General features: G+C 40.8%; 1 protein-coding gene across 4 annotated transcripts in view; it reads left to right on the top strand.

Moving 5' to 3' along the window:
* LOC118454532 (uncharacterized) overlaps positions 1 to 11,685 on the top strand; it is a 40,133-nt gene extending 28,448 nt beyond the window's left edge. For all 4 annotated transcript variants that reach the window (XR_015717096.1, XR_015717098.1, XR_015717097.1 and 1 more), the window contains exon 7: positions 11,513 to 11,685. Coding sequence is in view for 1 of the 4 variants with exons in the window: in XM_087835020.1 (XP_087691146.1) it covers positions 11,513 to 11,563 (51 nt within the window). In the remaining 3 variants the exon portion in view is untranslated. The remainder of the gene's footprint in view (positions 1 to 11,512) is intronic.
* Positions 11,686 to 15,122: the final 3,437 nt, after the last annotated feature.

Consider the following 15,122-nt stretch of genomic DNA (forward strand, 5'->3'; position numbering starts at 1 on the left):
ATGCCATTCGGACTCTGCAATGCGCCAGTGACGTTCAAGAGGCTGTTGGAGAGGGTGCTCGTGAACATCCCTCGTGGCCACTGCGTTGTGTACCTGGATGACCTGTTGGTGCACGGTGGCGACTTCGACAGTGCACTGTCCCACCTGAGCGAGGTCTTCAGTGCCATCGACAAGCTGGGCCGCGGCTCAACCCTGCGAAGTGCCGGCTGTTGGCGAGAGAGACCACGTTCTTGGGCCATGTGATCAGTGCTCAAGGTATTGCCACGACAGCTGCGTGACTCGGCAGGAGCTGCTCGCCGTAGTGCTGGCGGTGCGGCACTTCCGGCCATACCTGCATGGCTCCCGGTTCCTCCTGCGCACTGACTAACTTGGCTTCTGAATTTCAAACACCCAGAAGATCAAGTGGCCCGCTGGCTGGAGGTCCTTCAGGGCTAAGACTTCGAGAACCAGCATCGGGCAGGTCGACAGCATGGCAACACTGATGCCCTCTCCAGACGGCCCTGCATGGCTGTCAAGTGCCACTACTGTCAGCGGCAGGAGGAGCGGACCCAGGAGGCACTGGGCGTGACTACTGCTCAGGCTACAGCCAGCGGAGGGAGATGGCTCCCATTGACCACGCAGCAGCTGAACCGGGAGCAGGAGGCTGACGCGACGTTGGTTCAGGTGGGGGCCTGGCTGGAGGCGGCGCAACCTGAACCAATGTCCAGACTGGACAGGGGTGTCGGGACAGGGGCTCGAAGTGAAGGCCTACTACTCCCAGTACAACAATCTGGAGACCCACGACGGGCTCCTATACCGGGGATGGCAGGCCCCCAGTCATGGCAGAGATATTGTGCAGCTGTTGGGGGCTGGCCACTATGGGAATGCCAAATTCTTTGCCGTCTCAGGGGAGGGTTCTACTGGCCTGGTTGTTGATGGGATGTGGAACTTCATGTGCACTGCTGTGACACCTGCATGGCACAGAAGGGCCCAACTCAAGGGCCATGGACTATTTCACAAAGTGGCCAGAGGCCTATGCGGTGCTGGGCCTGAGTGCAACCATGACGGCAGAGAAACTGGTGGAGGAGATGTTCACCCATTTTGGGGTCCCGGCTGAACTCCACAGTGATCAGGGGCGTAACTACGAATCGAAAGTCTTCGGGGAGATCTGTCGGCAGCTGGGGGTGGAGAGGACGAGAACCACACCGCTGTACCCGCAAAGCGATTGCTTGGTCGTGCACTTCAACCGCACGCTGGCCACTCAGCTCGCCATTCTCACCAGCCGCCACCAGCGGGATTGGGACCGACACCTGCCCCTGTTCCTTTGCTCGTATTGGACTGTGGTTCAGGAGTCCAGCGAGTGCACGCCTGCAGCCTTGATGTTTGGACAGGAGCTCCGGACGCCCTTGGATTTGGTGTTCAGGTTCCCCCCGAGCCAGAGATTGATGGTGGGCCAGAGATGGACTACTACAGGAGGCTGAGGGAGCGGTTGCAGGTGGTTCATGACTACACCCGCCAGGCCCAGGCCGGCGCCGGAGTTCGACAGAAAAGAGCCTACGACACCAGGTCCCGAGGGGGAGCTTTCGTGCCTGGTTACAAGGTTTGGGTGTATTGCCTGGTTCGCAATAGAGGAGTGTCCCCCAAGCTCTGCAGTCACTGGCAAGGGCCGGCAGAGGTCGTGGAGCAGCTAACAGAAGTGGTGTACCGGATCCGCATGCCGGGCCGCGGCGCATGGTGGTGTTGCACCAGGACAGACTGTCACCGTACCGACCGCTTGCTCCAGCAGCCGCCGAGGCAGGGGATGCTGGTGGCATCCCATGTACTGATCCAAGTGACTCTTCCCCCGGCGGTTATGGTCATGGTTACCATGTGACGCGCTCTCTCTGCGACTGTGTTTTTTTCTGGGTGGAGAGAGCACCTTTGTTTTTGTTGTTGTGGTGTTCTGTTGAATGCTAATAAACGGCTGTGCTCCACTCACGGGAAGCTAGACCAACCGATACCTCTGTCTCCTCCTTGTCTGAGCTCGCCACAGTATGTATACTCTGTTAGTACAATTAAATGCACAGCAAGAATGTTAAAAGCTGTACCAACACCATAAACATACCCAAGCAGTCGAGCTCAGTGCCTCCAACTAGCTTGCAGTTGTATTCAATTCAATTCAATTCAATTTTATTTATATAGCGCCAAATCACAACAAAAGTCGCCTCAAGGCGCTTACCTGTATGCATCTGCACTCAGATCACACTTTTTCTTTTTTCATCTTGTTCAGCTGCAACAATGCATAAGGATGCTTTCAGTCACATGCTATGGAAATTATGTGCATGGAATGTTGGATTTATGTGATAGTGCACCTGATGTGATAGGCTGATTGAGAGGAACAGACACAGTCTGGGTTAAAACATCAACCTGAATCTGTGTGTCAGCGACTGCATTATTCACAAGGTAGAACTTGCTGTTCATAATGCTGTGGAACACGTTAGAGACCCGGGTCAATTTCACATATTTATTAACTCTCTCCAGCTCATCTCAGTAACTGAACAAGGTGCCTCCTTCCTTCTACTAATATTTTGTGATTTGGGTAAAAGGGGGTGATACTGTAGATAACTGCACACTACATATCTGCACAAAAGTAGGAAAGGTTTATTTATTTTTCTTCTTGGTCTGGGATGTATTTTACAAGGAAATCATATCTTAATATTTACTTTGTTTTTAGGCTCTAAGTTCAGTATGTATGTGTCTGTCATATACATATAATGCATTTCCATTTCTGGTTTCCAAAAACCCCAGTTTCAAAATATATAAGCTGAAAAGTTGAAAGGTGCATTGTGTTGTGTTAACTAATTACTGTAGAAAGTACAGTGACTTTGTGATCATTAAAATGTATAAATGTCATAATTATCACCAATTTGATGATGAATTGATGATGACTCATAAATTATGACACCCTCCCCTTTATAAGTTGCTTTTAAATTGGTATTGGCAATACTGGTCATATGTTTACTTGGTATCAGTTTGGCACCAAAATTGCAGTATTGCACACCACTACTTCGCAGATCTTCCATGGCAACTGAATAAGCATTTACTCTGGTGTACAAGAACTAACAGAAAGCTGACTGGAGTTTTTTTTTTCCTTTTTCCCCCTCTTGTGTTTGTTTGAGTTTGATTTTGGCAAGACGGCTTGTGAAAAGAAGTTTGTGATATTCTTTTGTGTCTGGGAGGAAGTAAGAACAAGAAAGAGAGGGACTCTTTTTTTTCTGACCATCAAAGTGATTCCATAAAAGGCATATCATTGCTGGGCCAATATTTCCCTGTCATCCAAACAGCCTCGAAATGCTATCCTCGCCTTGATTTTTTTTTTTTTATTTGAACTTCATTGTTTGGACGTTAGCAAAGGCACAGTTACGCACACAGCAACGCAGGGTGATGCCAGCACACACAGAATCCTGTAGACTCATTCACTAAGTGACGTGAGCACAGATATGCATATTTATGATACCCATACACCAGTCATCCTATCAAAAGCAGAGCTGAAAGCAGTGCTTCTGAACTAATTACTCCCGCAGACACATGTGCACAAGTGCATGCAGCACTTATACAGTACAATGCAAGCTGTTGTGCACTGCAGTGAGGACAATCAATCAATTATCCAGCATCTTGTGACTGTGCCCCAATTTCTTCCCCTTGCCCTCTAGTGTCTTAAATATTTAGACTGTTTGACATCAAATGCATACATGAATGTCAATGAGGCAAATCTCAGTCCCTTAATAGCACACACACACACACACACACACACACACACACACACACACATAAATATCTATATATATATATGGTATGAAAAGCAAGCAGATGCAGTCACACGAAAATCATCCCAAAAACCAAATACAACAGCAAACCCTTTTTTTTCCTCCCCACACTCAGGCCCCATTTATGAATGCCGTGTTTCAGGATAGCTAGAAGATTGCTTGTGGACACCGTGCAGGCAGAGAGTGATCTGCTGATTGTTACTTCAGGAAAATTGTATCTCTAGTCTTTGACACACAGAGAGGGAAAAGCCTATTTGAGGCATCCATTTTTTTCTTGTCTTTTTTTCCCCCTTATTCTCCTTGAGAGTGAAACCAGTAATAAGGCAGCCTGAACGCAGCTCTGTGGCGCGCCTGTCAGTCAAGGATCTCAACTGAGACAAAGCCACAAAGTCTGTTTCTTTACACACAGGAATGTAACATCTTCCGCCATTCTTTGTGTAACAGCTGTGTTTTTGGGCTTTAAAACAAATAGTGCCTTCCATTTTTATCTTCTTACTTTTGTGAAGTTTATTCTTTGTGGTGTTTTTATTGTGCCAAGACAAACTGGCCATTTTTACAATAGTGAAATAGTAGAAAGTTTGCATAATATGATCTCATTCCTTCAAAGATCAGGCTACCAGGAGCCTTGGGTTTGCAAACCCAGGAATGAGGAGAACTTTTCATTATCCATTGCAAAAAGAAACTAACCATGCCCACAACAGGCTACAAACATATAACTGCATCATTGTCTAATCACCAAAATGTACCACCTCTCAGAAGCCACAGGCACAAATTCCTCACTCTTGTTGTACATGCGTCTCAGTAATGCATATGATATCTACCTGCTTCTCTGCCATTACAGAAAGTTGTTGAGAAATGGACAAGAAATTAAAACTTTGAAGAGAGGGAAGAAGGAATAAAAACCTTTCCTGGGATGAAGAAAATTATTTTTATACAGGGCACAAATAAAGGACCAGTAATCCAAGTTTTATATTGCTCTCAGGTCCACTTGAGATCTTTTGCTATTTGATCTTGTTCTTTTCCACCTTGAACTTAGCTTCAACTGTGGGTCAGTTACAATGGTAATTGCTGACCATGAAGGTTCTGTCATTCACTTTTAAATATCCTCATTCATACACTCAATATCAAAGCACAAATGAGAATTTAAAGCAGTTGCAAAAAACCTCTGAAATAAACACTGAAATATTTTTTTTCTTTTCTTCTTCTTCTTTTTTATTTATTTATTTATTTTTAGCACAGAGAGCTTTTCAGCAAGATTTTTAAATGTCAAAAATGAATATCACCAAACTCATTACTACTGGCTTAGACTGTGACTTTGTAGCTTAATCCATTTTAAAATTTGTCACATCTATTTTATTCACATCGTTGTCTTCAGCAGCTGTCACATTTCTTTTAACCCCACTGGGTTACAGTTGAATAGATATGACAAAACCACTGGTTTAAATTACTGAATAATGGAAAGCTTTCAGCACAGTTACATTAAGTATTCAGCAATATAGACACTTACCAGCCACTCATTAGGACACCTGTTCAGCTGCTAGTTACCGAACATATCTAATCAGCCAATCATATGGAAGCAACACAGTGTAGTTTGGCATGCAGACATGGAGAAGTTCAAACTGAGCATCAGGATTGGGAAGAAAGGCGATTTAAGTAACTGCACATCCAATCACGGAGCTGATAAGACCACAGCAGGTGCCATGTCTGTCAGCAAAGAACAGGCTCATCAAAGTTGAACTATAGAAATAGAATAGATATCTAGATAGATAGAAACAGTAAAAAAAAATAGAAAAAAAGAAATCATGGGCTGATGAGTGTTGATATCTTTCGTGATATTCCAATGGTAGGGTCAGAATTTGGCATAAACAACATGAAGGCATTGCTCCATCCTGCCTTGTAGCAACAGTCAAGGGTTCTAGTGGCTCTATAGTGTAGGGCACACTTTGGGCCCCATAGTGATAACTAGAGATGGCACGATACCACTTTTTTATGTCCGATACCGATACCGATATCATAAATTTGGATATCTGCCGATACCGATATGAATCCGATATAGTGTGTTTTTTAATCAATAAAATGTTTTTTTTTAATATCTTGCTGCATTTTGTATAAGTTCACACTCATGTTTAAATAAAAAACAACACTAAAGCTATTCTGTTATACCTGTATGTAAAAAATACACTGCGCCCAAAATATTTCATACTTCAGCAATACTGATCAAACTAATAACCTTAAACCTGCTCCATCCTCCCTATTCTGGTATATTAAAGAGTACTTAGCAGAAATATTAAGCAACCTAACTAATAGGGTTGCAAACTCCCAGCAAAAAAAAAATAGGGAACCACCCTCCACCTCATGATGCTTAATCGATGTAATCAAATTTAATTTGATGCAGGGGGAAAATGCACAGAAATAAATTATTTTTCAAGAATAATTAAATAGATTCAACATCTTTCTTCAACAGAATTGCAGACTGCACAGATGGTATCTTCCCAAAGGAAAAAGTAGTACAGCTTACTAGGGTATATTAGACTTAACAGTTACTATATACAGTAATGGACTTCTATATATTTTACATCAGATTAAAACTTTGGGTGTAAGAGTCAGATAATTATTTATTAAAAGCTAGACATTTTAAATGAGAATAAGAAAGAAAAGTATGTCTTTGTGCCCCCTTTTTCCTGTTCATGCCCTATCGGCCCCCCTGGCTAAACTTTGCTAGATCCGCCCCTGCACAGTTACCAGCAGTCAGCTATGTAGAAAAGGATCCTGGTGTAGAAAGTATTAATAAATAAATTCTAACAACAGCTGATCAAGCTTAAACGTGCTGCTGTTGTTCAGCCGCTGGTTTCCTCTTTCTGGTGAGAAGTGGGCCAAAAACGAAGAAGAGAGACGGACTCGTGACAGAAAAGCCGATCAGCTGATCATTAAGCAGTTTCACGATTGAAGTAGCAGGAGGGAGAGAGAGAGAGAGAGAGAGAGAGAGGCAGTCACTCCATAAGCTTTATAAACATTCAGAGATGAACTTACACACTTGCTTTACTTCTCTCTGGGAAAACTTCCTCGGAGATGAAATGCTGGTTTGCTAGCTAGGCTACAAACACACACAGCCGCTCTATCACGTGATGCACACTGCTGCGACGTGCTACGCTGTGTAGCAAGTTTTGTGAGGTGCTTTTTTGATATTTAATGGATCGGATTACATTTTTTATTTCTCGCCGATATCCGATCCAGTAATTTGGGTCAGTATCGGACCGATACCGATACGTAATATCGGATCGGTCCATCTCTAGTGATAACTGAGCGTCATTTAAATGCTGAGTATTATTGCTGAACATGTCTTGGAGCATGATAACTCACCACAAAGCTCCCTGAGTTCTTGAACATGACAATGACTGTATTCATTATTCATTGACTGTATTTAACTGTAGTCAAATGACACAATGCCAGAGTCACCACATCTCAATCTAATAGATCACCTTTGAGATGTAGTCATGGATGTACACCCCCCATCTATTATACTATTATAACGTCACATCGCTATGGACTAAAATCTCTGAGGAATGTTTCCAACACTTGTTGAATCTATAGCATGAAGAATTCTGAAGGCAAAATGAAGGGCCAAACCAGTAATAGCAAGGAACACTTAGTGAAGCAGCATACTGAATACATGTTGAACAAGTATCACTGAGGGCCAATATAGAAAATAATTTACAAATTATAGGGAGCAATAATTATCTATGTATAACAAGAACTGAATAAAATGACCAAAAAGTATTGGTATCAATTTTTGATGTTGTCAAATGATCATTTTACACACCACTAATAGAACTGGCCAAGAATTTCACAGTTGATGCAATGTTGATTGAGTAGATAACACAGACCAAAATTTCATTGTGTTAACTAAATGGTTCTTTTTTTTTCTCTGTCTTAAAAAAAAATCTCACAGTCTACATTGACAAATGGTCATATTTCCAGTACCCCTGCATTCAAATGTAGGCACTTTGCTTACCCTGTGTTATGTTAAATCATAGCTGGAGCTCCACCGATGGCTTTTGTTCATTACCAAAGCACACGCTTAACTAAAAGTCAAAATGCTCAGACTGAACAGACCGAGCTACCTCTGATCACCTGTTCTGAGCCTAACAGTGAGTCTCCATTCACAGGGTCAATCAACTCAGAATTGAAGGTTACAAGTCAGAGCTTTTTTAACCATGTCTTTTTGAAAAAAAGAAAAGAAAAGAAAAGCAACAAAACAGCTACCACAAAAGGAAATACAATCAGAAACAACAAATGTAAATTCTGGCACACACAAAGTGGCTGAATCCCGGGTTGTATGTGTGTTGTGTTTAAGATTCTGTTGGAAAAGTCAGTGTGCTTTTTGCCAAAGTGTTTAGGCACACTGTGCTTATTACGTTGCTCTTGTGGCTATTAACTGCATTGTCAGTTAAACATTTTAATCTCTCTAATCATTCAAGGAAGTCACCCTTGCCTTTCAACAAGCAGTATGAAAGGTGCTGCCTTTTACCCGCTCATATAAAACTGATGGGTTTGAAAATGGCTTTTGTATAAGCCATTTTCAAACCCACTGTATTTCAAGTGTGTTTTGAAAGAACCTCTAACCGTGTGCATTCAGAGGGTTTCACAAAGTCTAATCAAACCTTGCAGAAAACAGCAATGGTAAAAGTCTAAGATTTTATCAAGTTAAATGGAAAAAAGCACTTTCCAGGCTTCTCAAGGTTTAGGGGGTTTCACGCGTGTTGAGGGACTCCAGCCAGTGAGCTCTTTTGCCTGTGGGAGATGAAGTGTTTGAATGAGACAGTTAGGAGTCGACCTGTAAAACACTGGGTTGTGCACTTTAGGAAACTGGTGCCTTTAAAGAGATGTGCCCAGGATACACACGCTACATCAAATTACACTCCTCCCTGTACAATGCCTTGATAAAATTGTTTGTTTGAGCCTAGAGCATTTCATTGTTTGTGTTACTCAGAGTTAAGCCCCGAGCCTGGTATACACATCCGTAGCAAACACTGGATCCTTTGCCCATCAAAGTCAGCCTCCTGCTGTGATGCAATTACTCTTTAAAAAATTCCTGTCCAAAAGATTTGTGTGCAAATATCAACACCTTGGAAGCAGCATGGCTTTAAGACTGAACACCATGTGTGGCATCCTTAACTTGTATTTGTGTCAGGATGTCTACAAAATCATGTAGATTGTCAACATCTATTTGCAGTAATCCACTGGAGTTAAATTCTGCTTTGTGGTTTCAAAACTGGGGGAAATTCAGAGTGAAAGTAAAAAGAATCTAATCTTGTTTACTTCCTGCACTAACATATTATCTGCAATGATCAAATTAAGCAGCACTAGTAAGTGTGAAAAGGTTCTCAAACCTCTGAACTCTCACAATCATCACTGTGCGTATACCAAAGTAAGTATACCAAACCAATTATTGCTACTTTCATTATTAGCGACCTTTTCTCTCTGTACCTCAGAGGAAGTATTTAAATGCATCTGTGTTTTTATTCAAAGAAAATTTCTGCTGCTGTTGTGTAAAAACATTTTGACTTTAGTTGCTGACTGTAGTTCTTGTGTGTCTCATAATACAGTGGGTAGTAAAGCTTTTCCTTCCAGTTGTTTGTCTTCAGTCTTTTATTGTGTAGTGGCTCCCTGCCACTGAAGCTTCAGAGCAGGGGCACTAGCTCTGTGGCGAGTATTAAAAAAAACTCTGTTCTTTTGTGTGTTTTATCCAACTGCAACAGGATTAGTAAAGGTGAAGCACAGCTTTAAAGAAGTTGGATGCCAGTAATAAGGTATATAAGGTAAACACCAGAGTAGAGTAAGCCGCAGTTGCACTGCATTAATTTTTAGATGTTGGGTGTGTTTTGTACAAGTTGAAGTTATTTCTTATTATTTATCATTACTTTTATTTTTTTAATTTAATCAGCGCTTGCAGAGGACAACAGTTGAACGGTTCATAATGATGATTTTCTGTGCAGAAGGGGATACTGACTGTGCTGAGTTTTCTCTGTAAGATGTGCTGCATGATAAAAATACAAATTCTTAAAAAAAAAAAGTTCTCTCCTTGTTCTTCCACACTTCTACCAGATGAGCACAGGCATATGCTAAATGTAAGTCAGGACCCACTTTTGGTTTCTCGCAGGATTCAAACTGCACTTTTGCACTTTCAGTACCTTTGTGGCACCTTGTCTTACTTCTGTATTGACTTTTTTCACTCTCTATATTACTCACCTTATCTGGTCTGAAAAGCCCTGTGATTGGCTAAAGTGTCTGGCCTCTCTCTGCAAGCAGAGCTCAGAGGAGGCACGTAAGTCTAGTTTCCTGTAAGACCAGCGGAATAACTATCTGCTACAGTGCTTTTAGAACTGGTGTTGGATTTCACCCTCATCTTAGTCCCACAATGCTTCTGGTAAATGTGTCCTCTAGAGTGTATACAGTGTTTTTGCCTAGGGCTGCACTCTTCTGGAAAAAAAAAAGGTTTACTGAGAAAACAAGCACTGCACTACTTTAGTCTGCCTTATAAACATTTCTTATTCTAAAAAGCTCCCTGAATTTGAGTGCTGTACTGTAATAGCATACTGCCATTGCTACAATGATAGTTATTTAATTTCTTTTTTCCTTGATATTCCATGATTAACTGTGAGTGGTATTATTGCAAATTGGAAGCATTTACAAACCACAGCAACTCAGCTGTTAAGTGGCAGAACACACAAAGTTGCAGAGCACGGTCACTGAGTGTTGAGGTGCATAATGTGTAAAAGTTGACAACGCTCTGCTGACTCAGCCCAGGGATCTTCATGGCATGGGTTGCCATGGCTGACAAAGTCCTGTAGGTCCCAAAAGGTTGATTCTGTTCATCTGGACATAGCATTTTCAGTGGGAGAAACATTTCAAAACTCATTCAAGTGACTTCTTCAGTCTGAGCTGAGTGCAGGTTTCCCCAGCCTTATAAACAGTACATTTGTACAATGACTGAAACCAGCCCACTGAAGGAACAATGGGCTGTGACATCAGTTCCTTGATCATTAATATGCAAATTGTCATGACCATTGATCAACAACCACTGATCAAAGCCCATTGATTATTGATCAAAGACCATTGATCAATGGCCATAAGTAGAAGTACTCAAAAGACTGGTCCAGTACTTTGTACTTCAAGCTTGGGTCCTTTACCAGAGGCCTGGGAGCTCAAGGGTCCTGTTCCTACATATTATGTCACCCAGTTTCTTGTGTTGTTTCCATCTATGGCCTGCCTGCATCTTGCATCCTGCTTCTATTTGCTGGATTGTCTCAGGGGCATCTGTGTATGTACATGAATATCTATATATCTATATGTATCTATATGTATCTATATGTATGCATGTATCTATCTATCTATCTATCTATATATAGATATCTATATATATTCCATGATATCTAGCTGATATTATGGAATAGCGTATAAACCTTACACAGACTTTGTGTGTGATTTCCACCCATTTTCAATCTTCTACGTGTTATTTTAGAGCTTTAAATGCCATGAAGTAGTTAGAGTCGGGGATAGAATACCCTCCACTATGTGACCTGAAAATGACACATAAGGAAAAAAAATATGCATTGAATAATGTGCAAAATGGTTTGTGGATGTTTGGCTGTTATTTGTATTCCATAACAGCATGATACCAGGATGGGAAATTCATGCATGTTTATATCTCTCTTTCTATTTTTCAGGCCACAGGTGTCCCTTCTGAAAGTGGCCGTGTGAGATGGCAGCCGTGGTGACACAGTTTTCTTTTCTTTTGTTTGTTTGTCTTCACCCATGACAGCTCTGGTCTGTATAAAAAAGCACTAACCTCAGTTGTTTTTCCTTTATTATAATCCCAATAAATATTTGCATCACAGTAGTACTTGGGCATGGGTAATATACTCTTCTATTCTAAAACACAGTACCGTAGTGAAATTTATTAAGTGAGGCAGAGGCAAAGGACGCACAACAGTCATTGCTTTAGTTCGTTAGTGAGCATCTGGATGCTGTGCACGCACAAGTTAGGCTCTAAATACAAAATGCAAACTGTATGCACTTTCCAAATGAATTGAGTGATGCGTAGTAATAACAATATCTCATTGTGCTGGGGTGATAGTGAAATGACAATTATTCAACAGTGCAGTGTCATTTTCGCCAGCAGACCTTCTCATACATAATGCATCCAAATCTTTGCATTTTTCCTTCTTTCTGAGCTACAATGCATATTTCATCAAGTCAGTGAAATATTAAGCACTCTTATGATTTGATATTCTCTTCCAAGAGGGATTTCAGTTTATATATTATCTTCACATCTCTTGCGTCTCCTCCGGGACTAAACTTCAGGGGATGTCTTTATTTGCCATGTTTGTTTACTTGGGAAGATGTTTGATTGGCTAATGCTGAAGTAATGATCAATGAGACAGCCAATCAATTTCAGAGATTATCAAGGCTCAGAGGCCATTGATCCATGAGAGGAGTCGGCTCTGAACGGCAGGTTGGGCCTATTCCAACTCATTTGATTGAAATTAGAGAAGTTCAAACTGTGCAGCCACTCTCCCTCCCTCAGCCCTCTAATTTTATATGTCAGCTGTTATTTAGGTGAAAGAGACTGATGTGTGAAATGTGAAAAGGAAAGATTTATAGGGTGGTATTAAGCTTCTTACTCCCCACTAGCCTATGTTAAAATAAAAAGAGTTGGTAGCTGTTTATCAACAGCTAGCATAATTGCATCAAAGGTTGTTTTGCTTTAAACTACTTCTGAAACCTTTTTTTTTTTTTTTAATTGTCACTGAAGTGCTACACTTTTCGCTGTGTGTGGTGTCATAAAGTCTTTTTGAACTAATGAAAAACGATCACTTTTTTCATTACCATGTCAAAAGTGATTCTTTGCTGAATAAGAGAGACTGGTAATTCAGTCAATGTGTAAACCTGACTGCTTGTGCTACTTTTAGCACCTCTGTAACAGGTAGTAGAGATTCAAGAAGACATACAGTTGTGTGCTTGCAGTAAATTCTCACCAAAACCAACTGAAACTGTGTTATCCGTTATTCAAATAATAGCTCATATGGGATCCAGCATGCCTTTTACTTTCCCTCTAGGAGTGATACGAGAAAGTTGATAGTAGAAGCATACTAGTTGTTTCACTTTGTTCCCAGTCTTTATGTATGATTAAGTAAACTGAATTGAGCATATTTTCTTAGTTGTAAAAGTGCTTCTTTTTTTTCTTTTTTTTTACACACATAGTAGGTTAGTTAGCTAAAGTTGAGAGTTGCTAAAAGATCTTTCCCGCTGTATTCTCTGCTTCACCATCATCCTATTGCACACATTATGATCTTTTTGGTAGGATTAATCACATTCATTGGTCAAGCTGATATTAGACTGCTCTCAAACAGTCCCTCATTTATAATCGGTCCAGTGGTGTTTGCAGCCAGTTTGTACTTTTATCAGCTCATCAGCTGTTGTCAAACTCTGAAAAGGAATTTCAAAATTAAGCATCCTTCCATATTTTATCAAAATCAGATTAGACACGTAGCCAACTTGGCACATCCAAGTTAGAAATTATGCTCTTTAATTAGAGTGCCACCCTCAGGGCAATTACTGTAATATGTTATAACACCAGAACACAGTGCTGATGTATCATCCCTCTAAGCTTCATTAAATTTAGGCCTTTGATATCTGTGATGTCACCTGAGATATTATGCCTGACGGTCGATTAACTCTGCCACTGAGTGGTGGACAATGATCTATTGTGATATTCAGTCTGTTCTTCTGCATATCTTTCGTCACACGTGCGTCATTGCCGCCTCTCAAAGGAGGTTATGTCGTCTGGCCAGAATCGGCTTTTAATACAATTTCAAAAGATGTTGATGTTTGGTTAATGAGAAAAAAAAATAAACAGCAATCTGGGCCCAGAATAAATCTGTGACACTTTCTGATAGACCTCATTGTGCCAATTAGATTGCAGACCAATCTGCATAATAAAATCTGTACTTTCTGAGCAAGCACCTGACAAATTGTCTTCCGCCTCAGCAATATCCATTTCATTACTATGTCACTTGGATTTGAATACCAACAAGGCATCTATTGTTTCCCAACTAGAGGTGCCAGAATGGCAGGTGTTCAAATTGACAATATTGGCGCAGGTGCAGCAAGAAACAACAAGAAATAGTGTGATAAAGCAGTTTCACACTCTCTTCTCGAGTCTGAGCTGGTTCTTAAATAGCACTAAAAGGGATAAGAATGTCTTCATTGTTCTTTAAATACATAATTTACACATTTCTCTGTTTTCATGTTTTCTCCTCTTTTGTTTTAGTAGAAGAAATAGCCAGAGTTTTAGTTAAAGAAAAATGGATCAGTTAACAGCAGCCTGTGTTGATCACCATTCATAAGAACACCCCTAACCTAAAAACAGAAAATAAGTAAGTAAAGTTTATTTAAACAGCGCTTTTTACAAAGATAAAAATCTTAAAGTTTTGTATAACAATTAAAAAACAGTATCAATAGAGAGCCATGTACTATAATGCTATTGTTGGCCATAGTAGAGATATTTAAACTTTATTTCTACTTTACAACTTCTAGAAGAAGCTCAGTTATAACTTTTTCTCCTTGAAGTTTTACTTATACCACCTTTACTATTGTGGAATTCTTCTATTGATTTCAATTCAACCTTGTTTGCTTCTTCTGTGGTGATTCATAGCACAGACACAACCCAAATTGCCTCTTATAGCTATATATCCATGAGGGTGCATGAATATTGACGTTTTTCACATAATATCATGTGAAAGTTATCTTCCGTATTGGACATGATAGCACCATTGTTTGCTTGGGAAAGGTGTATTTCCTGAATGGTTGGCAGTGATTCCTGGTAGTTGCCGGTACATGCTGGGTAAAAGTTTCTGCACTAAAAAACCTCCTAATGATTGTTGTGGCTTCTAACTGATTGCCATCTTTGCCTAGAGGTTTTCATGTTTGCCTGCAGATGCTCAGTAACTAGAAGTGTGACACTCCAGAAATGGAGATGTTTGTCTTCAAAGACAAAGTTGTACCAGACTGGTGCAGCCAACATGTTTCAAAAGGCTCAACTTTGTCTTTGAAGGTAAATCTCTCCATTCCAGTTTGTGTTGCATTTTTCACAGTTTTACCACAGGTCTTAGAGTAGCTGGTCAGCTTTTACAGACAACTCCATCACTTCCTTTCAAAAATATCTGCAGCAATATGCTAGGGACCAAAGCAATCATAACAACATTTTGCCAACTATAGTTGAGGAATACACATTGCCAAGGGGTTACTGACTGGTCTGTAAGCCTATGTGACTGG

This window comes from Neolamprologus brichardi, chromosome 22, assembly GCF_056152115.1.
Source record: "Neolamprologus brichardi isolate AB-2024 chromosome 22, ASM5615211v1, whole genome shotgun sequence".
In the NCBI taxonomy this organism is placed as follows: Eukaryota; Metazoa; Chordata; class Actinopteri; order Cichliformes; family Cichlidae; genus Neolamprologus; species Neolamprologus brichardi.